Here is a 27,340-nt window from a genome sequence, read left to right on the forward strand (position 1 = left end):
ATGAGTTTAAGTAAAAATGAGGGTCCAAACCTTCTTAGAAATTTTTTTCAATCACTATCTTACAAGGTTGCTCACGGCACTGGTACCACCTTAAAGTTTCATCATCATGATCAATATAACAGATCGTCTTATATGTCCAATCTTAGTGAGAGCTTCAAAAGTGGCCAAAGAGAATTTACTAAAATTCAGCATTCTCGAGCCCGTTCCTTTCGCTCGATAGTCATGACTGTCAGAGATCATCATTTCGAAGAGCGCGAGCAAAGTATTTTGAGAAAATGGCGATACGGTAAATTCAGTGAAAGAATGAGGCTTCTTTACCTCTATGTACAAGTGCCAATCAGAAGGTTCCACTTCACTCAACAGTAGCACTGTTCTACTGTCCTCTCTCTCTCTCTCTCTCTACAAACTTTCCTCTTCCCACTGCCACTCATTCTGTTGCGTGATTTGCTTCAGTGATCTCTCTCTCTTTGCCTCTCTCTCTCTCCCTCTCCCTCTCCCAAATGTTCCCACATTGCCCCTTCCGAAACCATTACCGCCTATTCTGTCCCTTTCCTGGTCGCATTTGATCCGGAGGTCTCTCTCTCTCTCTCTCTCTCTCTCTCTCTCTCTCTCTCTCTCTCTCTCTCTCTCTCTCTCTCTCTCTCTCTGAGAAACCCTAACCAAATCCCAGCCACATTAGCCATTAGCCGTGAGCAATGGGGACAAGGATCCCATCCCACCAATTGAGCAGCGGGCTCTACGTGTCTGGGCTACCCGAGCAGCACAAGGAGCGGCAGCTCGTCATGACGTCCAGAGCCATGCCCTACACCGGCTGCGATGTGAAGAAGTCGGGTGAGCTCGGCAAGATGTTCGACATCCACGTCGTCGACCCTCCGACCACGCCCACCTCCTCCTCCAAGCCTCGCAGCGGCTCCCTCGCCAGATCCGCCTCCAATTCCGGCCCACAACAGACGCCGCCATCCTCAGGCTCCGGCCCCCAGCCCTCCCGCAAATCCTCCGCCCCCCTCTCGAGCGCCGGAAACCCTGCAGCCTCCCGCTCCCGCTCCGGCTCCGGCTCCCTGCCCCTCCCCACGACCGGCCTCATCACCTCTGGCCCAATCTCCTCCAGCCGTCGGCCTTCTGGCTCCTCCTCCGGCCAATTGGACTCCTCATCTGCCAATGCCGTGCCTCCCGCCGGCAAGGTTGTCTACGGCGCCTCCGTTACGAACCTGAGCAACAACGACACGGCGTTGGTTCGGCTCAGGATCTCCAAGTCTTTCGTCTGGGTGGCGGTTGTGGTGTTCCTGATGACGTCGATCGTGGGGGTCTTCATGCTTATGACGGTGAAGAAGCCCGTCATTCTGATCGTGATCGGCTGTGTCTTGTTTCCGGTGGTGCTCGTGCTCGGATGGAACTTCGCCTGGGGAAGGAGGGGGCTTCTCAGGTTCTTGGCCAAGTACCCCGATGCAGAGCTCAGAGGCGCCAAGGATGGGCAGTACGTGAAGGTCACAGGGGTGAGAATTCCCATCTCTGGATTTTCCCTCTTCTTCATTTTGCTTTCCGTCTCTTTTCCAGTTTTGCAGAAAACGTTTTGTGTTTTAATGTCCATTTTGTGCGTTCAAAGAGACATGACGAATTTATGTAGAGATTCACACTGCCAAATCATGTCTTTCTCTCTCTCTCTCTCTCTTCCCTGTTTGTTGTAGTGCAAGTTAAAGGTTTAGCTGGATAGTTTGCTTCAATGCGTGATTTAGCTGCATTGCTCTGTTTATTAGAGATGAAACAAAATCCAGAAAGAGAATTAAGGGCATGTATTAGAGCGAGGATCACCTGGGCCCCAAACCTGGTCGAGTCAAAATGCTATGGCACCTTGTTTGTGGGATTTGATCCAACTGTTCAAATGAAAATTAGATCTAAAGTTTCTACCAGAAGTCCATGATTTCATGGGATATCTTGTAGCTAAGGTGCCTTTTTGTAACACAGCATCAGGATTGCTTCCATCGACCAGCAAGTACGTGAATCATGAATGCACTAACAAAATGCTGAACTCTTCATGAATCTTTTGCTTGGTCATGTTTTTTTTTTTCGTTATCAATCGTCATGCCGTCTACATAAATATGAGTTAGCAGTCTTATAGAGTCAGGAGAAAGGGCTTGCAAGGCCATTTCATTCTCTAACAGGAAAGACTTCCATTGTAGAAACGTTAGGCTTGCATCACTTAGAAACAAGCACCTAATGTGTAAGAAAAAGCTGAAAGGGAAGAGGGGAAATTGACTTATCGAAAAGGAAGTGCAGTTCTTTTTCCTTATTAGTCAAGTGTAGGCATGTATCATACATGTCAAAAACTAGAAGTGTAATGTAGTTCACAAAAAAAAGTGCGAGTGTTTGTATTATTGGTCCAAAATCTTTTGTATCAGAAATTGAATGATATGAGCTAGGTGACATTGTTCTTGATGAAACTTGACTGATTTTAGAACATTTTATTATCAATATTCAAATGACAAAGGTGAGAATGAAATTTCTAGATATAAAGGCTGGGAAACCTCCCTCTAGATAGTATGTCCAATTTGTTGACCAAAAAAATAAAATTACAGAGAATTGTTGAAGTTATAACTTTTGAAAGACCTTGAGTTTTCCATATGAAAAGGGTATAAGAACTAATTCTATGTCTCACAAACCAAAGATTGAATAAACTATTCTAGCCAAAAGCACAAGTTTGTGAAGGCAATCCATCCTCTGCTCAGTCAAAGGCAATAGATCTACATGCATCTAATCTTTTGAAGAAATCAATAAGGGGATATTGAACACTTATGCTTTTGAAATTTTGATGGTAATGGTAACAGATAGAGTTGCCCAATTATCAAGGTCACAAATCAAAAAATTCTTGTTTTCCTTTTTGCCTAATACAGAAATCACAAGTGAAGCTGGATAACAATTTGAAAGCATGTGTCATCTCAGTTGCAGATAGGATACCAAATTGGATGTTTCTGTAACCCAATGCCTAATATTTGAGTCTAAGCAAATGATTGTTTCATGATTCCCTGTGCGTTGATGGTCTCCTAGATATGCAAAACTTGTAGTATAAAGTTTTTGGTTGCAATCATGTTTTCTTTCGTTTGTAACCTGGCAATTCAAGACTGCATTAAGTATAAATGTTTGCCTTGCAACATATCTCATGAGATATCAGGTAATTTTGCATACATCATCTCAAGGGCTGTTCAGGAGCACATAATTTAAAAAAGTCCAAAAACTTTCAAAACGTAAGAACCATCTGTTTTAGGCAAGTGCTTGAGGTTAGTGGTGGGAAATTTGAACTATTCTTGCTCTATGAAAGTTTGATATTTTGGGCTGAGTTGGAGGCTTGAAGCAATGGTGTGCACTTAACACAAAGAAGGCACACTTAAGAGGTTTATGGTTCCCATCAATTTTGAGGGCTGAGACAGACAATATTACAGCTTGATTCTGAAGGGGCTTATACATCCAATGAAGGTTCACAAATTGGCAATTATAAATGGAAAACCACATGATGGATGGTGCTAACATAAAGCAAGTATTGTTTAGTTGGTGCTGTTAGGGGTCCACGATCCAAGATAACAGGACTAACAGTTCCGCCATCCAATCAATTGGTGTCTCAGCCAAATGGTGATAAGGATGATGAACCAGATGAAGAATCAAATGATGCTAAGCATGGGAGAGTTCTGGAACACTGCATTTTAAGGGATAACACCTGAAGATAGTAGATATATTTGCTGTAAATAATCTTCTGTAAACATGCTGTAAAATCCCTTGATTGCTGCAACCATGTCCATCATTTGAGGGCACATTAGCTGAGAGATATGTATGTTAAATATACATAAATAAACAACAGAGCTGAATCTCAAGAGCAAGAGAGTTGCTGTTTATCATCACAGACTGTAAGCATATCCTTGAATCAAACCACATTAGTTCTGCATACATGTTGCGTGACGCTATTTTATAGTGTCAGAGTTTAGGCCTTCATTGAGCAAGAGTTGACACCTCTATCCTTCTATCAGTTCAGCAGAAGTTAGCAACATTGGTATGTCATCTTGTCCATTACTCATACACCTAGCAACCTGCACCACTTTCTGTTCATCAAACTGAATGTTGATAATTACCTATTTGTGGGAGTCTCAATTCACGCCCATTCTTCTCACTTATGGTATGATGGGCTTTGTTGATGGAAGTAATTCATCTCCTCCTAAGTTAAAAAATGGCATGTCTAAACTGAATCCAGCACATGTTGAATGGCACAGACGTGACTAACTTTTACTTAGTTGGTCGATGTCATCCCTTTTAAAATCAGTTCATAGCCAAGTTATGGGATCAAATTCGTCTTTTGCTATATGCAACAGATTCCACGTCTAGGATTATGTAGTTAAAAACTCAACTGCAAGACTTAAGAAAAGGTTCAAGATCTATAGATGAATTTTTTGAAAAGCTAAGATTATTGCACATCAACTAGCTATTGCTTCTAGCCAGTAGTCGAAGAAGATCTTGTAATGCAAATTCTTAAAAGGTTACCTAGTGAGTATTTGGCTTTCATGACCTCTATTGAGATTATACCCCTATATCCTTAAATGAATTCCATGGGTTGTTTTTAAATCAAGAAGCACTCTTCAAATGTATGGAGAACATGCATTAGATCATCTAAACCTTACTGTAAATTTTTCTTCTTGTCAATACCGTGGTAGAGGTTAATGTGAGAACTCCTAGTCTAGGTATAGAGGTAGAGGTGGTGGATGGTTTGGTAATCACGGCACAAACAATCAAAGTGAAAACACCAAATAAAATAAAACAATGCACCTCCAACATTCAGTGATGAAAATTGGTATCCAAAATCTGGAGTGACACTGCATCACCATCAACAACCTATCTATTCGTTATGGTTATCAAGGACAGGGCCTAGCAAGATCAGTGATGGTTAATTTTGAACATTGAACACATTGAATCTTCTATCTTTGATAGATTTTTTTTTAAATGATATTCTACGTGTGCCCAAGATTACTGGAAACTTATTGTCAGTTCAAAGATTTTTCAAGAGATAATGATGTGTTCGAATTTCATCCACATCATTGTTGTGAGAAGGATCATCTCACTGGGAAGACATTCTTGCTGGGAACAAGTGAAATGGATCTTTCCTGTTTGAGAATGCGCCTGATGGCAGAAAATAAAACAGCTCACATTGGAGAAAAGACTTCTTTAGACCAGTGACCCCATCATTTTGGTTACCCTACTCTACGCATAGTGCAAACATGTTTTAAATAAATATTGTTTGTCTTATGAAAACTTTCTGAAAATAATTTGTTTGAGGTGTTTCAAAGACAAAAAACCCAAAATTTGCCCTTCAGTCACTCCTTTAGTCATGTCATGTGCACCTTTGGATATTGCTTTCTTTGATGTGTGGGCCTGACTCAAGTGACTAGTGCTACTGATTTCATATTTGCTTTATTTTTATAGATGCTTTCTTTAAATATATTTTGATTTATCTGATAAAGCACAAGTCTGATGTGCTATATGTTTTTCAAGTTTTCAAGAACCATGAGAAAACATTATTGTGCAAAAAATAAGGTATTTCCATTTTCATTGGGAGGGTGAATATCATTTGGTATATAAATACCTGAATAGAGTGGTGCTACTGTGCGAGCACAAAAAAATCATGAACATGTGTTTGTCATTAATGGCTCAAGCTCATGATCCCTCTAAATTTTGGTATATGCTTTTAGTACAATAGTTATTAGATTAACCATGTGCCGTTTAAGGTTCTCAAAGGGAAATAACCTCTAGAGGTTCTATTCAAGGTCTAACCACAATACAAGTTCTTGAAAGTTTTTTAATGTACATGTTTTCCTTGTTTGCATGCATATAAAGATCATAAACTTGAGTGTACATCAGATAGATGTGTATTTTTGGGATATGCACTACAACATCATGGATAGTTTTACTTGAATATAAAGACGAAAAAATTGTTCACTTCACACCATGTAGTATTTGTTGAAAAGTGCTTTCCTTACATAAATCAAACCTAGATGGAGCTAAACCAAAATCCACCTAGACCCCAAAATCCTTTGGTTATGAGCCTAACAGTCATTGTCTCTCAAACTACTCAAGTAGACTATACCAAGGCAAGCGAATTTGGGTCTAATCCAAGATCCCGAACCTAGCACAACTCTTATTCAAAATGCAGAGAAAACCTCATTGAGTCAATCCCAAACAGGTCCTGATGACTCACCTTCTACTGTTGGATGTAGAAGCCCAATTAATGTGGACGAGAGACCTTTGTCCAAACCAAACCAATCTCAACCGATTGGGGCTCACCATTACCTCGATTTCAAGATAGAATTTTAAAACCCAAATTGTGCCAACCCACCAAATACCTAATTCCTACTATTCTTTTCACAACCTTTCTACAAGACAATGAATCTATTGCCTTTGAGGCTGCATATCAAGATCTAAAATGGCATGAAACAATATAGGTCAAAATTGATGCCCTTGCTAAAATCAGACCTTAGTCTTCATTCCAACTGAGAAGGTCCAATATACTGTACGATGCAAATGGATATTCAAAATTAAATGACAAACTAATGGAACTCTAGAACATTATAAAGCTCGTCTTGTGGCCAAAGGCTATAACCAACAAGAAGGTTTAGACTGTTTTAAAACCTTTAGCCCAATTATCAAACCCCGTACCATCAGAATGGTCTTGTCTATTGCTATTAGGAAGTCTGGTCTATATGTTAACTGGAGGTACAAAATGCTCTTCATCATGGGCACTTGTCTTGATAGGTGTTCATGGATCAACTGCTTGGATTTTGAGATTGATAGTTTCTACACTATATATGTAAGCTGCAAAAAGCACTTTATGGTTTAAGCAAGCCTCAAGTGCCACATTTTCTCGATTGAGTGCTTTCCTTTAAACTCTAGGTTTCAGAAGAATCATAACTGACACTTCTGTTTTAGTTTTCAGAAGAAATCAACATGTGATTTATGTACTTATCTGTCAATGATATTATCGTCACTAGAAGCTCCACCACATATATTCAACAACTCATTATGATGTTGGGAACTGAATTTACTTTCAAAGTTCTTGGTCCACTCCAATTTTGCAAAAGGTCTTATAATTTCACAATGACAACATATTTTGAAGTTATTGATGTGTGAGTGGTGCAAAATCCACACCTAAACCATGGTTTTGGCAATGTTGTAAAACCTCGCAACTCGGGAATCGACTCGGCAAACATTGACTTGTGATTCGGCAGTGCATAATAACTTTTACATATATAGATATGTAGATAATTAGATGTATAGGTACTGTACGCAATTATACAAGTGTACATACATATATGTGCAAAATGTATACATTATTCACGCACACACACACACACACACACACACACACACACACACACACACACACACACATATATATATATATATAATGATTTGACTAAATCTTAGTGTGCATATGTGTGCGCGTATTTGAGCTTTATAATATACATGTGTATATATGAATTTTTTATATGAATGTTTTACTATATATATATATATCCATTATATAATGCACACATATCTGTATGTACATGTGTGTATATGCATATGATTGACTGACTCATAGTTGACTCAGCTGAGGCATGCCGAGTAATACAAAAACTCAGTTGTCTTGGCCAAGTCAACTTATAACTCTACCTAGTGTTGTGCAAATGCCGGGTCATTCATTGGGTTGACCCAACCCAATGAATGACTAAGCCATGCCAAACCAGCTTAGTAAGTTTCTAAACATTGGGTTTTAGCACCTCATCTATCAGCTTAGTCGGGATCTATATTCAAGGATACACATTATATCGAAGCATTATAGAAGCACTAAAATATGCAACTATGACAAGACCACATATAACTTTTGCTGAAGACAAAGTATGTAAATTCATGCATGCTCCAACTGACCATTATTAAGCGGATAGTCTGCTATCCCAAGGGCACGTTAAATCATGGGGTTCTTTTTAGACCATCAGCAAACCAAATTCTTTTAGCGTATTCAGAGGCCGACGTGGCTGATTGCCCAGATCAATATTTAATTGGAGCCATGCTTTCTTCTTTGGTCCCAACTTAATTTCTTGGAGCTCTCAGAGACAACCTACAATATCTAGATCCAATATCCTGAATACAATACTTTAGCAAATGTCGTGGCAGAACTCACATGGATACAGCATCTTCTTCATGAACCCGGTTGCCAAAGCCACCAACATTGTGGTGTGAATATCATAGCCTTTTAGCTTGCAGCTCATCTTATGTATCACAACAAAACAAGCACATAGAAATATATATTCATTTTGTCTGGGACAAACTAACAAAGGAGCTGCATGTGCAATATACTTTGTCCAAGGACCCAGTGGATTCAAGTTATTACTAGAGTAAGTTCGATGCCTTTCCCAACTCATTGAAATTGAGGGGGAATGTTAGAGGTCCACAGTCCAGGATAACAGGACCAGCAGATCCAGTATCCAATGATAAGGACGATGAGCCAGATGAGAGGATGGGAACATTCTGGAACATCTCAGTTCAGGGGAAACAAATGAAGATATGTAGATATGTTTGCTGTAAATAATCTGCTGTAAACCTGCTAAAATCTATTGATGGCTGCAACCATGTCTAACATTTGAGGACATATTAGCTGCAAGATATGTATGCTGAATATAGATAAAAGCTGCAGAGATAGCTCACGCTCAAGAGAGAGAGTGGCAATTTAGCATTGAATCATAGGTCCATTCCTGAACTTAACCATGTTAAACCTGTGTTCATATTGTATGGTGTGTTATTTTAGGTATGCCCTTCGAAATGCTCTACATGCTCCAAATGCAAGAGTTCGTTGAGAATTTGTAAATAATTTCATAAACTTATAGAGGATGTAATAGAAAAAATCAATTCTGGTTCTAAGATTAGATTTTGGCTGCATAGAAGTGAATGTGTTTTGTGGTCCTAACATTATATTTTGGTTGGACCATAGTCACTGATATCGCTGATACTTCGAAAATATCAGGATAATATCGAGATTTTACAATAAGGTGGAAATATCATTAAAATACTGCGACAAAATATTAATATCACAATATATAAACATTGAAACAACCTATTTTTTTATTTTTTTTGATTAAGAAGTCCAATATCATTTGATTTTATCAAAACCTTTCCAAAAAGCAACCCAACCTTCCAAATTTAAGTTGATCTGATTTAAAAGACAAATCCTATGGTTTTATTAGATTTGGGAGTTTTTTTAATGGAAAAGAAGAGGAGAAGAGAGGAAGGGAAGGAAGGAAGAGAAGAAGGAAAGTAGGAATGGAAGAGAAAAGAAGAGAAGAGGAGCGATAACCAGGGAGAGAGCGAAGGAAGGAAGGAAAGAAAAAAAAAAGAGGAGAATGAAGGAAAGAAGAAAGAAAGAGAAGGAAAAAAAAGAGAGGAAAGAAGAGGAATAAGAAAGAAGAAAAAAGAGGGATGGAAGACACTTTGTATTTTTATCTTTTCTTAATTTTTCTATTTTTGTATTTTGATTCAATTTTTATAAATTTTATTTGATTTTTTTAAATTTCCAAAATTTTGAGATTTCTTAACTCACTTTTTAAAAAATAAATCTGAGAAAATCTCTTGGCGAGAAATGCCAAGAATGATACTGGCGAGAAATGCCAAGAGATTTCTTAAGTCAATGGGACTCGAGGATTTATTGGAGCTTGATTTGGCACATATTTGACTTAGCTAAAAGACATAGCCTTATGCTTTCATGAGCTACATGCTTTTAAGCTTTGGTGGATTGAATTGACATGAAGAATAGACAAGGATGGCTTGCGAACTTGGTCGAAGATTATGGAGATGGTAGACAACTTTTATTGAAGCAGAATACAACCTCATAGAATGCATATAGAATCGGGCACAATGCAAGAACTAAAAGCTATGGTTAGCAGCTATGCTAGGCATTTGACACCTTGGATAAGCTTCGTTGGAGGAGCTTCAAACTTGCAAGCTGGTATATTATATTGCTTGTGGGAAAGGACATAAAAGTTGTGGTAGGTTAAATGTTGTCTTTCTCGCATCTGGTCAAAAAGTTCTCAAGGTTCTCCTTCTTGAATATCAAATCAAACATAGAGGGAAAAATGGAGGAAGAATTGGCACTTGTATTCAAATATATTCGGTCAACCATGTTACTTGAGAACAATGATTTGTATTGCGAATGCCAGCTATTTTCAATTGATGCGCTCATTCAGAGGACTCAATTTAAGATTAGTGTCCATGTGTATATCTTGATTGAATTTTGGAGTTGTTTTGGATTGACTTCCCTAATGGAGGATAAAGTTGAATTCATTAGACACTTGGGCTGCATTCGGATGAAAAATTGGCTGAGAAATTAAAGAATAGCAATACTATGTATTAATAAAGATTACTAGAAAACTAGGAGAAAGGGAATAGATGTGATTAGTAGGTCCATGCTTCCTTAAGGGTGAATTTGGATCCTACCATTGAAAATTCCACTGTCATTGAGCACACAATTCCCTTATTGTCGTGAAATGAAAAAGAAAATACCATACATTTAGGGTATGTGTTTGGTTGGGCCTCATGAGATTCAAAATCTCATCCAAATGAGATTTTGAATCTCATTTGACCCGATAACCAAACAAAAACATTTGTTCTCCATGAGAAACCAACTCATATTTAATTTGGTATCTCAACCCGTGAGATTTGAAATCTCACAGGTTCATGTGTGTTTTCGAATCGTATGATTTGAAATCACATCGGATTTAGCTCTGAAAAAGCATGTGAACGTTGGGGCAAACCCCCCAAGTTCATCCTCTTTGCCATTCTCTGTAACAGAGGATGGTTTGGGGACGACACCAGAGGCACCTTCGCCCAACTTGCCAAGATCGTCGAAAAGCAGCAACCTCATTGGAAATTGCTGTCTTTCAGGTACGTTTTTTTTTCCTTACATGCTGCTGCTGGGAACCACATGAGGTCATTGTAGGGGCATCACAACTCCTTCCTGCCATTGCCAACAAAGGCCCCCAATGAGGTGGAGCCAATCCAATCCATTCACAGAAAAATGTGAATGATGGGGTTGTAAGAGCCCCAACTACTCTTTCCTCTTTGCACATAAAAGGGGTCGAGCCCCTATGTGAAACCCACAGAGGTTCTGGCCCAACGCACATTTTTTTCTTTGGGTGGCTGGAACAGCCGACTGGCAAGCACAACGGTTCAAACGAGGTGGAGCTCACCATCATGCTCCACCATCTCCCTGCTGGGGCTCAAAGGGGCCCCTTTTTTCCTAATTTGTTGGTGAGGTGGAGCTCGCTGAAAACCACCACTGGCGAGTTCCGCCTCCAACCCATCTCCCTTTATTTTTTTTCTTATTGATGTCTAGATGGAACTCGTCAGTCGTCTCCTTCCTACTCCGTTTTACCTTCTTGATGGTGATCGGCAAACTCAACTCTCCTCCTTCCCTTTTTCTTTTGGGTGAGTTGAGGCAAGGTGGAGCTCGCCAGAAATCATCACCAGCGAGCTCCACCCCTTCCTTACTGGTGCTCAACAGGGCCCTTTTCCTCACACTATACAAACATGAAAAAACAAATCACATGTGAATTGGAATCATGTGATTTTGAATCTCATGAGATTCCAATTCTCATGTGATTCCTTTTCATTTTTGAAAAGATCAGCCAAACATACCCTCAGTCAAGTTTTCTACTTTTTGTCAAGCATGTGTCATTAGATAATGGCGGTCATGTAATATAATTTTTCAGTAGGATTTTATGTTGCAGTTACATAAAATGGTATTTTGCAAATTTCTGCTGTTCTGTTATTTTTATAGGGATGGCACTTATGGGGTGTCAAGTATGTTATATTCAATGTGATCCACGTAAATAAATGTATCCTGTTGTAATGCCCTCATGGACTAGTTTTCTACATCAATGAGCATTCAATAATGTGGATCCCTCAACATAGAATGTTAGGGGTCATGTGGGACTTGATTTTTTCTTCTTAATCACAACATACCCAACTGATTTTGATGGTATTGTAGCAAGTTCCAAGATAAAAAGGTGCAAATCTGTTCTATCTTAAGTAATCTTTCTTAATTATCTCCTTTATTTCTTCTATTTCTATCTATTATTCATCAATGAGTATTCAATAATGTGGATCCCTCAACATAGAATGTTAGGGGTCATGTGGGGTTTGATTTTTTCTTCTTAATCACAACATACCCAACTGATTTTGATGGTATTGTAGCAAGTTCCAAGATAAAAAGGTGAAAATCCGTTCTATCTTAAGTAATCTTTCTTAATTATCTCTTCTTTATTTCTTCTATTTCTATCTATTATTCTCTTTCTTCTGTTTTATTCTTCTTTCCTTCTCTTTTTCTATGGTCATTTTCTTCTTTGTTTGTCTTCCCTTTCTTCTTTCCTTCCCTTTTCTTTTTCTTCTCTCCCTTTCTTTTTTCTTTTATCCTTTTCCTTTCCTCCTTATATTGACCACGCTCCCCTTTTTATAAGTGGTTCAAGTAAGCAGCCAGTTGAAATGATGGTGCATTTCCAGTGAAGAAATTTTGAAGCATTTTGATAAGCTAAGAGTGGTGCAGGTGAACATGATAAATGAGTCTTTAGTTTTGAGAGAGACATAATGGGCTACAGATGCAAGAACAGAGTTACCGGAAGCGCCTAGGGTAATGGGGAAGCGCGCTTCCCCGATACGCGCTTCGGAAGCGCGAAACGTCGCGCTTTCGAAACACGTGGGGGAAGCGTCCCCCTTTTTTGGGAAGCGCGCTTCCCCCTCGCTTCCCCCACGCTTCCCCCACGCTTCCCCATTTTTTTCATTTTTTTTGCTTCCCCCTCGCTTCCGGTTCGCTTCCTAGGTCACTTCCGGTTCGCTTCCGATACGGTTCATAATTTTCTTCTAAGTGGTCCCACGCTTCCCCGCTTCCTACATTTTTGAAAGTGCCTCGCTTCCCGCTCCTGCTTCCCGTATCGCTTCCCGCTCCCGCTTCCTCAACTGGCAACTCTGTGCAAGAATGAGGATTCTGGTCATGGTAAAGACATCATAGTATACCAAAAAGAGAGATCGAAACATAATGATGAGACCTTGAATCAGCCATGGGAGACAGGTATTATACCAGCCACAAATAGAATGGAGCAGAATCAAGGGGAAGAACCAGCAAATATGATTTTCAAGATTATGGCAAGCTATCAAAAGTTTGCTTCATATGATGGTTTCATGTCAGAATATGAATTTGGTGAAATTTTTAAAATAAAAGGAACCACCAACTTTTTGAAGCAGTTAAAAGTCAAAACTGGATTGATGCAATTCGACAAGAACTTAAAGCCATGCGATATAATAATACTTGGATCATTGTGAAAAGATTGGTGAATGGTAATGTCATTGGTTGTACATGGGTGTATAAGGTGAAATAAAAATCATATGGAAGTGTCAAAACATGCAAAGCATGTTTAGTTGTAAAGCACCACAATAAGCAGAATTTTATGAATTTGGTGAAATTTTTAAAATAAAAGGAACCAACAACTATAAAAAAACAGTTAAAAATCAAAAGTGGATTGATGCAATTCGAGAAGAAATTGAAGCCATGCAATATAATATACTTGGAGCATTGTGAAAAGATTGGTGAACAATAATGTCATTCGTTATAGATGGGTGTATAAGGTGAATATAAATCACATGGAAGTATGAAAACATACAAAGTGGGTTTAGTTGCAAAGGACCATAATCAGCAACATGTTTAGAATATTAGGAGACAATCGGCCCAATCATCATGATAGCATTACCATTTGATTGGTCTCTTTATGACTTAAGAATGCATTTTTTTCATGGCATTTTTAAAGAAGTTTACATGAAACACATATCGGGCTCTTATCATGTCCATCCACAGAAGTATTGGGTCGAGCTTAAAACAGGCTCCAAGAATATGGTTCCAAAATCCAATTTTTTTGTTAATGCAATTAGAGAACGGGTTTCATTAGAGTATATACTATATATCATGGAGAGCAAGGGCCAATGTTCTAAAACCCAACGAGTCAACTCGTTTGACTCACCCATTTACTGGGTTAACCCAGTGAATGGACTCAGTAACCAGCAAAGCCAAGTAAGACTTAGCTGAGTCAAACTGGGTTTTGTTATATATATATATATATATATATATATATATATATATATATATATATATATATATATATGGAGAGAGAAAATGTGTAACTTCCAGACCATTTATCTCTCATACCATCACAGACCCCTTTAAAAAACACTTTCATGTGTTTTTTGCTTAATTTAAACCCATAGATGTGATCTTTATGCTTTATTTAGTAGAAAAAATGTATTAGGTTAAACATTTTGCATTTTTTGATGTGTTTTTAGCTCAAAAAAATCAACGGTTCATATTACATAAAAAGTTGACTAACTAAATCTCTCTCTCTCTACTCCTTATTCTCATTAGTCCTATATTTAACTTTGCTGGAAGCAAACAACAACAACAACAACTACTACTACTACGCCTTCATCCCAAAACAATTGGGGTCGGCGATATGAACAAAAAAAGAAAATCATTTTGGGTCTTCCACATGAATCCTTCTCCTCCAATCATTTCTATCCAATGCCATGTCCTCGGTGAGGTTCAAAGCATTCATATCCTTTCCTATCATATCCATCCAAGTCTTCTTAGGCCTACCCCGACCTCTTTTAACTAATATATTTTTCCATTTCTCCATCCTTCTAACTGGAGCATCATTAGGCCTTCGTCGAATATGTCCAAACCACCGTAAACGATTCTCTCTCATCTTATTTTCAATGGATGCAACACCTACCTTCTCACGTATCTCCTCGTTTCGAATCTTATCTTTTATTGTATTTCCACACATCCATCTAAGCATACGCATCTCAGCTACACTCATTTTTTGAATATGATGTCTCTTGGCAGCCCAACATTCCGTACCATATAGTAAAGCGGGCCTAATTGTCATCCTATAAAACTTTCCCTTCAACCGCAATGGCATTCTATGATCGCACAACACTCCAGTTGCTCTTTTTCATTTCATCCACCCAACCTTTATCCTATGATTTACATCTCTATCAATTTCTCCGTACTTTTGAATGATAAATCCCAAATATTTGAAACAATCATCTACCAGTATTTCTTGTTCACTAAGCTTCACTACACTCCCATCACTACTTCGCTGCTTACTAAACCGACATTCCATATATTTTGTCTTACTCTTACTCAACTTAAAACCTTTTGCTTCCAATGTCTGTCTCCATAATTCTAACTTAGCATTAACCCCAGCTTTAGACTCATCAATCAAAACAATATCATCAGCAAATAACATACACCACGACATATTTTCTTGAATTGATCTCGTAAGCTCATCCATCACTATAGCAAATAGGAAAGGGCTTAATGCAGATCCTTGATGTAACCCAACCGTTATAGGAAAATTGGTTGTCACCCCTCCACAAGTGCGGACATTGGTTACTACTCCTTCGTACATATCTTTAATTATACTAATGTACTTGAGAGAAACATCTTTCTTCATCATTGTCCACTAGAGAACATCCCTAGGTACTCTATCGTATGCCTTCTCCAAATCAATAAAAACTATATGCAAATCTTTGTTCCTCTCTCTATATCTCTCAATAAGTTGTCTAAGAAGATGTATAGCTTCCATAGTTGATCTTCCAGGCATAAAACCAAATTGATTCTCCGATATCATGACAACCTTCCTCAACCTATACTCAATCACCCTCTCCCAAAGTTTCATAGTATGACTCATGAGTTTTATACCACGATAGTTTGTGTAATCTTGTATATCACTCTTATTCTTATATAGAGGCACCAAAGTACTCTCCCTCCACTCATTAGGCATCTTATTTGTCCGCCAAATTTTGTTAAAAAGATTTGTCAACCATTCTAAACCTTTCTCACCCAAGCATTTCCAAGCCTCGATAGGTATACCATCTGGGCCAACTGCTCTTCTTGATTTCATTTTCTTCAAAGCCTCTGCAATTTCTTTCTTTTGAATCTTGCGCATGAAGTCACGATTCATCTCATGAAAATGAATGGAGAAATCTCCAAGATCCTGAGCATGACTTCCATTAAATAGCTTATCAAAATAATCTTTCCATCTCTCCTTAATCTCCTCATCGTTGACTAAAACCCTTTGCGTTTCATCTTTGATATATCTAATCATACCCAGATCCCTCGATTTTCTATCTCTCATCTTTGCAAGCATATAAATATCCTTCTCGCCCTCTTTGGTATCCAACTTGTCATAAACTGCTGGAAGCAAAACCCTTTGAAAAATTTTTCCTACCCAAAACAAGTGTGATGTACTTGACATCCAAGGAAATTACGCATCTTAGACACTTTTCAATGCCTGCAGAATACAATTTTCAGCATTATTGGCACCACCAAGAACCTTTTATCATCTTAAACCAATTAGCTTCTCCAACGAGGCACATGTTTGCCCTTTCATCTCTCTACGTTTCCCATCAATGAAATTTTAAGGGTTAGCCCTAGCCCTTTGTTATTGATGCTGGAGTTGAGCTTGATGACAGAGTCCCCAATTTTCTCGTTTCAGATTGTATATGCACATAACCAAAAAAAACAAAACAAAATCAAACCTTATCCCCTACAAGAACAGACTACTAGTACTTGGTTGATTCTTTAGTTCTTTTGGTTGCTTGCCTTTCATTTGTATTACAGTTTAAAGTCTGCCAAGAGCACCATTCTGGTTGCAAGCTGTTTGTTTAGACATACACGGGTCAGTGTACGCTGTTCAAAGGTGTGACTGACACTGTATGCCAGGTTGAAGGTTCAAGCTTCATGAGCGATAGCTTTTTGAAAATTGATAATAAAATTGATAATAATCCAATTTGATTGAACTAAGAATGTGAACCATAGAATTGGTAGTGGTTCTTGTTACTGAGCACAACAAAGGAGATTCTGGAGCTATAAAGAATCCAATTTGATTGAACTAAGAATGTGAACCATAGAATTGGTAGTGGTTTCTTGTTACTGAGCACAACAAAGGAGATTGTGGACTGCTATTGTCAAAGTAATGAGGCCAGGAAAACAATCTCACACAGATTTTTTAGCTCCACCAGGAGATCACTCATCATATAAAGGGCGAAAAGTCATTGAGAACCATGTCTTCTTGAGTGGGGATGTGGGAAGAGCATAGTCATTATCAGCCTGTCCCTTCTCATTGTTCCAGGATGCTGATATGCATCAGAAACAACTTCAAGAATTAAGGACCTTTGAGCTGGGTCCAAGTCTGATTGGATTCTATCATATAAAAGCGCATCTGACCTGAATAACTAACAGATTGAATTTTTTTTGCCAAACCTGACTAAACAGGTTTGGGTTGGTCCGGTATACGTCTCGAACCTGTACCATTGACATTCTGCCTTGTTGCACAAAGTTGACATAAACTAATGGTGGAAATTGGATATAAACCTTAATGGTTTCAATTTAAAAACAAATGTATTTTCTTTTTCTTTTTCTTTTTTCAATTGAATGTTTTCAACTTAGAACAATTTCTTGTCCTTGACATGTTAGAAAGGGATCTTGGGTACCAGTCTTTCTCTAATAGTTGTTGTTTTTCCTTTTTTGTGTCTTGATCATCTTTTTTTTTATTCATGTTGTCGTAGGTTGTCACTTGTGGCAGTATTCCACTTGAATCCTCATATCAAAGGATTCCAAGGTGCATCTATGTATCCACAGGATTGTATGAATACCGAGGATGGGGTGCAAAGCCAGCAAATGCTAGTCATCATTGTTTTTCATGGGGATTGAGACATTTAGAGGTCAGTAGCTGCAATATTTAGGGCTTTAACTAAAAGTTCAGCTTGTTTTGCTTTGTTACTTTAGTTTTTTCTGTCTAGCTTCTGAATATGTATTATAAATATATAAATTTATGATTTTTTTTGTGATTCTCACTTAATCCACTTGTTAATATGGCTTGTACTTCTTTGTACTAAAATTCCTTTAGTGAATTCTTTGAAACTTGTCCTGCAACACAGCTATCTTTTTATTATTCTGATGCATATTAGTTTATGTGCTTGATTTTTATTAGGGATGGCAGTGGACCAGGGAGGGGCCAGGGGACAAGCTCTCCGCCCCCGCCTCGTCTCAAAATTCCACCCTCCATCCGTGTCTTCATCCCTGCACAAGTTTTGATTTTAACCTCCATCCCCTCCTCCATGTCCTCCATGCCCCCGTCCAAACGGGGTGAGGCCGGGCGGGGCCCTGTTTCCCCTCGGTCCACTGTCATCCTTAAAGAGTACTTTAGAATTTTACTAACAGGGATCGGAGACGGGGTGGGGTGGGGTGGGGCGGGGCAAGACGGGATGGGGGAAAGCGTAAGTCCATCCCCGCTCAGGTTTCGATTTTAACTTCCATCCCATTTCATATCCTCCGTCCCCGGTCCATACGGGGCGGGGTGGGGCGGGCGGGCCCCGTTTTCCCCCGGTTCACTGCCATCCCTAATTTTTATCTTTATTGTCTAGATTCTAGGGGCATGTTGATCTTCCTTAGATATTTCCCTTCCTATTTTTTTCCTACTTCAATTATATCAGAATTGTACTATGCCTTCAGTAATTTTGTGGCCAGCATTATCTCAACATTTTCCAGACGGCAGCAAAGGATGCTTTTTTCTTTCATTTTTTAGTTCTCAAGGAGAATATACACAATTTAAAAAATGCATTTACGTATCATGCCAATATTGACAAATAGGAGAAAGGTCCAGTTTTGCGTCGGCAACACGAACTGGGCAAGATTTGAAAGAACATTATGATGAGTTAATTGATTATGAGATGTGGCATGGAGTATGACATCATGTGTATCTGTAGAATGATGCCCTTCCACAGTACAGATATGTTCGATTTCTAACGGATGCATGTTTCAATATATCTTCTACAAAAATAAAAAATAAAATTTCCATGCAATCCTGAATATATATATATATATATATATATATATATATATATATATATATATATATATATATATATATATATATATATAGCTGCTAACCAGTTTTCTAGCTAACCACCAGCTAACCGAGCTTCTGAAGTTTTTTATGTTTTCATTAAATCTGACCATATAAATGTGTTCTACATGCTTGATTTTATAGGAATCAACTCTTGGATCATCCGATTCCGATACGCAGGTAGGTTTCATAAGGTTTAAAAATCGATGGTCTAAGATTTTCATAAATATTTGAGGCTTAAAATCATGTTTTTTTAATCAAAAAACATAATCCAAGTGTCGTTCCCTAGTAAATTTACCATGTTGAACACATCTGTACGGTCAGATTTAAGGAAAACATGGGAAAAACCCTTCCAAAAACCGGTTACTTGCGAGGTTAGCTAGAAAAGTGGTTTACAGCTGCCGCCTTCTCATATATATATATATATATATATATATATATATATATATATATATATATATAGAGAGAGAGAGAGAGAGAGAGAGAGAGAGAGAGAGAGAGAGAGAGAGAGAGAGAGAGAGAGAGAGAGAGAGAGACATATACTCTTGGGTTTTCCAGTGTCATTGGAACTTTCTTCACAAAATACCATTGATGACTCACCAGTTTGTAGACAAAGATTTTTTTTTTCAAAATGCTTTCAGTTAAATAGAAGCCATTGATTGGTTAAATATAAGCTTAAGTCCATTGTAGAGTGATTGGAACAATAGAAAGGAACATGCACCTGCCAGTTCTAGGCGACAATACCATGTGTGTGTGTAGGGTTGATGTTTGTTATAATTGATTGTATTTACAATTGACTTAGCAAACATGTTTTTTTTTTCAGTTGTTTTTCTCACATCTAAGACCATAGATGTAATCTACATGTTTTTATTAGTGGGAACCGACTTTTGTAATGCTGGAATCCAACCTGTATACAGGTTTTTCCGCTGATCGAAAAATCAATGGCTATAAATGCGTCATTTTTTTCCAACTCATAAAAATATGTTTTTTCGACCAAAACATGATAGGGTTGATTCCTACTAAATGAGTATGCTGAACACATCTATGAGGTTAGATTGAGTCGAAACAACTTGCGTCATGAGATTCGAACCCGATTGTGTGTGTGTGTGTGTGTGTGTGTGTGTGTGTGTATATATATATATATATATATATATATAGGGATCACATCTGGTCATATCACCATTACCTAGAAATAAATTTTATTTTTCATTTTTTTGTTTTTTTTCATGAAAGTAACCTTACAAATGTGATCTACAAGATTAGTTTAGTGGGAATTGGCTCTTAGATCGTCCGATTACAACACATACATAGGATTTTATAAGGCTTAAAAAATCAATGACTTACAATGTGCGATACTTTCCTAAGTCAAAAGATCATGTTTTTTCATAAAAAAAACATGATCCAAAAGCCGGTTCCCACTATTTTGAATATGTTGAATTCATCCATGAGGTCGGTTTGGGTCAAAACAACCCGTGTCATGGAGATTTGAAGGCGTTTGTACAAAATGGCACCATTACCGAATGTTATCCCATAAAATATATATGTAAATATCATAGTCACAAATATAGGTGATAATTTGAAAATATAGTGATAATATAGCTGTAAATTCCTAAAATGATATTAAAGGCAAAATATCATCATATTTTGAAAACATTAGAAAATATCACGGCATTATCGCGATAATATGATAATATTTTTGCGATAATATCACTATGTATATGTTATAGGCAAATATCGGTATCGGCTATATCTCGGTGAGGCTATTTCTCGCGATGTTATAGGTTTGGTGATAAATCTCAAAAAAATCTTGAGGGCTTATAAAAAATAAATAATATTTAAAAATAACAAAATAAATAAGAAAATATCATGTTTAGATAATAAAATACATATATAATGAACTTTGCACTGCAAAAAATACGTTACAAATCTAGTAACTCAACTACGAATCAACTCAGCACCACTAGTGTACTTTTTCATTACGCTCAAAACCCATGCATGATTATAAATAAATTTAGTAATTTCTTGGCAGCATTCAACTGTCTGATGTACCTCATCCATGTTGCCAATGTCCTCAAGCATGAGGTCTATGCAATGGGCAACACAGGGGTTAAAAAAAATGACCCATTTTTTTTGCCGATTCTTTACCTTGCGCCCTATAATTTGTTGCATTATCAGTAATGAATTGCATAATATTTTGAGGTTCAACTTCTACAACCTGATAAAAAAACTCTAAGTAATACATCTGATGTCTTGGGCGTATCAGATAGATCAATTGATTTAAAAACTGTTTTTTTTTGCTATAGACATGAAAATTTATCTAGGTCTTCGACTTTTTATCTGGCCACGCATTTGCCATGATGCTACACCCAGTCTTTCACCATGACTGCCTTATTTCATCACAATATGCCTTGACTTCTTTCACATTAACATCTAAAATATTTTCTCTTAAAGAATGATATGAAGTCATCTTATACAGGCTCGATACTGGCTATGACATCTGTTATGGCCTAAAAATGAGAGGAACTTGCAACATTGAAAGGAGTACATGCATCATAGAACCATCTCCCAACCATGACATCTGGTTGCTCAATTAAATGTAGGTGGATCATAGCATTACGAACGTCGGGCTGCGCCCCAGGGTCTGTCCTAGAAGGTAAAATGCTCCTAATAGAGCCTCTAACTTGACCACTTCTCTTACTCTTCTTTTTGTGCATGTGGCGACAACCACGGTACTAATACTGGCACAAACTATACCTTTTCCCTTCGCTGCAGAACTTTTTACTTTTTATCATATGCTATGAGTTGTAAGATTAGAAATATGGAGCCCATCTTCGATTAGAAATATGGAGCCCATCTTCGTAATACACATCCTCTTAGGGCTCCCCATACCCCATTTTGCCTCATTCATCTCTCTTTCTTATCTTTTTTCTCTCAAATCATCAAGTAACTGTTGACATTGCCATTTTACGGCATCCGACAATTTTCTTGACGTGCACACTTACACATTATGATGTATTCCGACTAAATGATGCTTCAACCGAGAGATACCACCCGAAAAACTATTGTTGCAATAGTTGCATTTGATTCTCAATCGGTTTTCACTCGTTATTTGAGTGCACCATTGCCATGCTGGATCTTTTGATGCCATCTTTTCCCAAAAATACTCAATAACAAGCAAAAAATAATATTTTTTTACCTTAACCCACTTCGGTGAAAAAATTGGTGGAAATGTGCTTTTGAGAAAATCACAAAATCTCTCTCCCTTGCACACAAATCGGCCCCTAAATTGTTCTCATGGAACCTAAGGTGCATGGGTTCCCTTCCAACAACCTCTACTCATGTGTAGAAGTCGGCCCTTAAGAGGGCTTTTAAACCCAAGATAAAAAGACTGAGTTTTAGTTCTTTTTTAGTGTGCCAGACCCATATCGTATGATGTGGATCGATATACGGGTGTATCGTACGATACACCCGATACAGGTACAATAGACACTTGTATCAAGATACGAGTGTATATTGTATCGTTATATAAAAAAGTAACGATACGTATCGTACGATACGAGACAATGCAGACAACCATAGTTACAAAGATCTGGTTTTCCATCCAACTTTGTCATCGTTTTCCGGCATCATCCAACAACCTTTGGTGATGCACCAACCATCGTCGTCGTCGTCATCCCTACCATACTGTCAGCCCAAAACCTCCAGACGCTCGTCCAATCAATTGGTAGACCTGCACGAAGTGGTGCATTTGATCACAGGTGGGTCTAGGTTTTAGTGGGTAGGTTTGGCATGTTTTTTAGTGGGTAGGTTTTCATTCCTCTCTCTATATGTGTTATTATTTGGTGCTACTGAAGGCACAAACTATTGAGTATCAATCACCTTTTTAAAGTGTTTTGGTAGACCAGAGCTTATGGATGTGATCTACAAAGTTTTTTAGTGGAAAATGAGTTTTGAACCATGTAAATATGATTTATGACATGTAAGCAGATTTTATAAGGGTTTCGAAAATCAACGTCCCACAATCACTGACCTTTGGATCATGTTTTCTTGATGTATATGTCAGATTTTACAAGGGTTAAAAAATCAACGGCCTACAATGTACCACATTTTCAAACCTAAAAAAAACACATTTTTGCATCAGAAAACTATGACTCAAGGGCCCATTCCTGCTATTTCCATGAGGTCAGATTTGGTCGAAACAACCTCCCCCGATGAATTCCAACTAGGGGGTTCTTTACCCACGAGGGTAGAGAATGCTATTATATATATATAGCAATACAACAAATGTCATGATATTTATGAGAAATCAGGTCAGCTGATACTATCGTGATATTTTCAAAATATCGGCTATAACATAAATATCATGATATTTAAAAAGACTTATTACTTATATATTTAAGTATATATTTTCCTATTTTAATTTTACTTTTAAAATCTTTTCTATTTGTTTATTTATGATTTTATAAAAATACTATTAAAACCTATTTTTCTTTCCATTTTTAAAATATTTAAAACATTTGAGACTTTCTTGGGAAAAACTACTTTCTGAAAGAAAACCTGGCGAAAAATCTTATTGAAAAAAATGCCGAGAATGAAATTTGTGGCTGTTATAAATATAAATATAAATATAAATATAAATATAAATGTAAAACTATATATATAGTCGCTAGAATATGAGAAACTAATGTGAACGACAATTTTCATGGATTTTTTGTTCTTTTCTCTTGAATCTAACCATAAGGATGTGATCTACATGCTTGTTTTTATAAGGACCAGCATTTAAAATCAATGGCTCATAATCTCCATAAAAATTCAACCATCTAAAAATCACATTTTTTCATCGAAAATACACTATCCAAGAGTTGATTCCTGGCAAATTCACCATGCCGAACACATCCACATCTATTGACTAAATGTATCTATATAGTCACTAAAAATATGAGAATTACATTGTGAACTGTACCTTTCCTGCGTTTTGTTTTTGGCAAATCCAACCATGTTGATGTGTTCAGCAGGGTGAATTTGCTAGGAATCAACTGTTGGATGCACATTTTTGATGAAATACTATGATTTTTGTATGCTTGAATATTTTTGAAGTTTATGTGCCATTGGTTTTAAAGCCTTAGGAACTTGTTTATGCATCATAATCAGATGATTCAACAGCTGGTCCTTATAAAACCAAGCATTTAGATCACGTCTCTACAGTCTCATTTAAGAGAAAAGAACAAAAAATCTATGAAAATTGTGGTTCACACTGTACTTTTCATATTTTTGGTTCTCATATTCAAGTGACTATATATATTTTGTCACTAGAATATGAGAACTACCATGTGAATTGGGCATTTCCAACGCTTTTTTTGCAAATCCAAACATGTAGATGTGTTTGGCGTGATGACTTTGCTAGGAATCAACTGTTGGATTGTGTATTTTCGATGAAAAAATAAAATTTTTGGATGCTTGAATATTTATGAAGATTATGAGCTGATAATTTTAAAGCCTTAAAAAACCTTGTTCATGCATCATAATCAGATGATTCAAGATCTGGTGTTTATAAAACCAAGCATAAGATCACATCCTTGCAGTTAGATTTAAGAGAAAAAAAATCCATGAAAATTGCTGTTCACACTAGTTCTAATATTTCCACTTCTCATATTCTTGTGACTCTCTCTTTCTCTCTCTCTCTCTCTCTCTATATATATATATATATATATATATATAGTGATAGATATTGGTCTCTCCTAACCAATTTGCTTATGAACTGGTGTGGAGCACTTAAGTCATAGCTGTGGAGCTTTGTTTACCAAAAACATGTCAATTCTCTTTATTGCATAGTTGTGTGGCAACATTGATTTTAGATTCTTTTAGAAACCTATCTAAGCATAAGAAACTTCTAATATGATAGATATTTTCTGCTAAATGACCTATGGAGATCATATTTGTATGGTTTTATTTGGAAAACATGCAATGAAACATAAAAAACTAAGAAGCTATTTGGGTGATGCTTAAAACGATTTTTAATGCCCAATTCTTGTATTTGAAAAACAGAGAAGCATTTGGCTATCAAACTCCGCTGAAAAAACATTTTTATATTGATGTTTTTTGCCTCAAAATGAGGTTTTCCAAACAGAAATTGGCTGTTTTTCGTAACTTCATTTTTGTACCTTCATGTATTGGCCTCTTCTTTCTGTCGTGTACTCTGGTGTGTCATCCTTCCATTTTCCCGCTTAACTAATCAATTATTTTCTGGTCATGTAATAGTCGGAAATCAGTGGGATGACAAACAGAAAACCATTTGGATCTCTATTGGTGGCACATTCACTCAAAAACCTTTTCTATGTACTCTCCCCCTTCTCTTTTTCTTCTTTTTGTTAGCCTTTATTTATTGTACATTGAAATTTATATATTGGGGTTGAACATTTTAGTACATCACTGTATAAGCCGAGTCCTGAATATTGCAGTCCAATGTACAGTATATCCAATCCCTTGCAAGTTCCTCTAGTCATACTTCTCATCTTAGACAAAATAAATAGTCAGGCTGTGTGTGTGTGCTTTTCTTTACTGATGGCCAAGCAGGTGGAATATAACCATGTGATTCTTGCATGTGGGAACATGATGTGAACCCTTAATCACCTCTAGCTTGGTTACCTTTTTCCTAATGCTTCATCCAGAAGACTCCATTTTTGTTTTAGTTTTGTACAAATGTTTGTTGAGCAATGTTTTTCATACTGCAGAAGTATGTGGGTGATTTCTACATATCAGACTTTCAATCTGGACTGAGAGCACTAGTAAAAGCTGGATATGGTGCAAAAGTTTCTTCATTTGTTAAACCTGTGACAGTTGTTGATATCACAGATGAAAACAGGGAATTGTGTCCTAGTTTTTTAAACTGGCTTGCAGAACGAAAACTTTCAGCTGATGACCGAGTTATGCGACTTGAAGAGGGGTAAAGTAGCAATCATTTGATAATTGACAGCTCACTTACTAAAGAGTTCTTAGTAATCCTGTTGATGATGACAGGTATATTAAAGAAGGGAGCACTGTAAGCGTAATGGGAATTGTTCGTCGTCATGATAACGTGCTAATGATTATTCCATCTACAGAGCCAGTCTTCACGGGTTGCCAATGGAGGAGCTGTCTTCTTCCCAGCAGTATTCAGGGACTTGTCCTGACATGTGATGAGAACTTGAATGCTGATGTGGTAGCTGTGTAAATATCTTTATGTGCAAGAGCACGAGCCCTGTTTCGTGTCCATCTCAACCCTAAGTAAATTGAGGTGGAACACAAAGGTATCAAAGTATTGGTTATGTATAAATCTACCAAAAAAGCTGGCTAGCAGCTCTGCCTAAGTTATCACTGTTCTTGCTTGTTTATTTGTATCTAAAGTCTGTTCCAGTAAACGATTCACATAACTATGAGGGGCTTTTGGAGAGAGATTTGGGTGCTAGTGAATAACTTGAAAATTCATTAATTTAATCAAGTCAGTAAGCGATTGAACTGGATTCGATTGTATAGTACCAACAAAATCAAAGGTATATATATATATATATATATATATATATATATATATATATATATATATAGAGAGAGAGAGAGAGAGAGAGAGAGAGAGAGAGAGAGAGAGAGTACCAACCTTACCCACTGAATTTTTTTGGTGTTTTTTCAACCTTACAAATGTTTTCAACATGATCGATTTACTAGAAATTGACACTTGAATCATTCATTTTGGATGAAAAATCGTTCTTTGAAGTCTTACAAATTTATGAAAATTGTGGACAGTTGATTTTTGAACCTTATAAAAACATGTCCATGCATTGGAATCAAATGATCCTAGCGACAATTTCTAGTAAATCAATCATGCTGAACATATCTGTAAGGATAGAATTCCGAAAAAACACCGAAAATTGATGGTCCCAAACCATCTGATTCCATCCGGTCAGGAGAGAGAGAGAGAGAGAGAGAGAGAGAGAGAGAGAGAGCTGCTTACGCTGTTGTTAGGTGCCCTACGACAGCCTCTGCCCTTTGCGTTTGTGATGGCTATCAGACTTTATTGTTCCGCTGAAAGTCTTTAGGGCAGATTGCACCTGCAGTTAAAGCCTGTTTTGTGTCTGTTAGGCCTGACGTGCAAGTGGGATGCATGCGCTCTCTCTCTCTCTCTCTCTCTATATATATATATATATATATATATATATATATATATGGGTAATGTTGGATACCTTCGTGGGTAAAGAACCCCCTTGTAAGCAGCAGTAATATTTTTGTTTTCTTTTCTGGTGTTTTTTGCACATTTGACCCCCTAGATGTGATGTATATGTTTGTTTTGGTAG

At 37.4% G+C, this 27,340-nt stretch overlaps 1 protein-coding gene across 2 annotated transcripts; it reads left to right on the top strand.

Moving 5' to 3' along the window:
- Nucleotides 1-354: 354 nt before the first annotated feature.
- On the top strand, nt 355-26,513 carry LOC149812688 (protein SHOU4-like). Of its 2 annotated transcripts, XM_089992216.1 has the most exons (4): nt 355-1,493; nt 17,677-17,832; nt 25,748-25,959; nt 26,034-26,513. In XM_089992216.1, the coding sequence occupies exons 1-4, from the start codon at nt 696-698 to the stop codon at nt 26,224-26,226; spliced, it is 1,359 nt and encodes a 452-aa protein (XP_089848342.1). In that variant the 5' UTR covers nt 355-695; the 3' UTR covers nt 26,227-26,513. The 2 variants fall into 2 exon arrangements, with proteins under 2 accessions (XP_089848342.1, XP_089848343.1); XM_089992217.1 differs by lacking the exon at nt 17,677-17,832 and having other exon boundaries at nt 497-1,493.
- Nucleotides 26,514-27,340: the final 827 nt, after the last annotated feature.

Source organism: Nuphar pumila, chromosome 16 (assembly GCF_984573655.1).
Source record: "Nuphar pumila chromosome 16, dmNupPumi1.hap1.1, whole genome shotgun sequence".
NCBI lineage: Eukaryota > Viridiplantae > Streptophyta > Magnoliopsida > Nymphaeales > Nymphaeaceae > Nuphar > Nuphar pumila.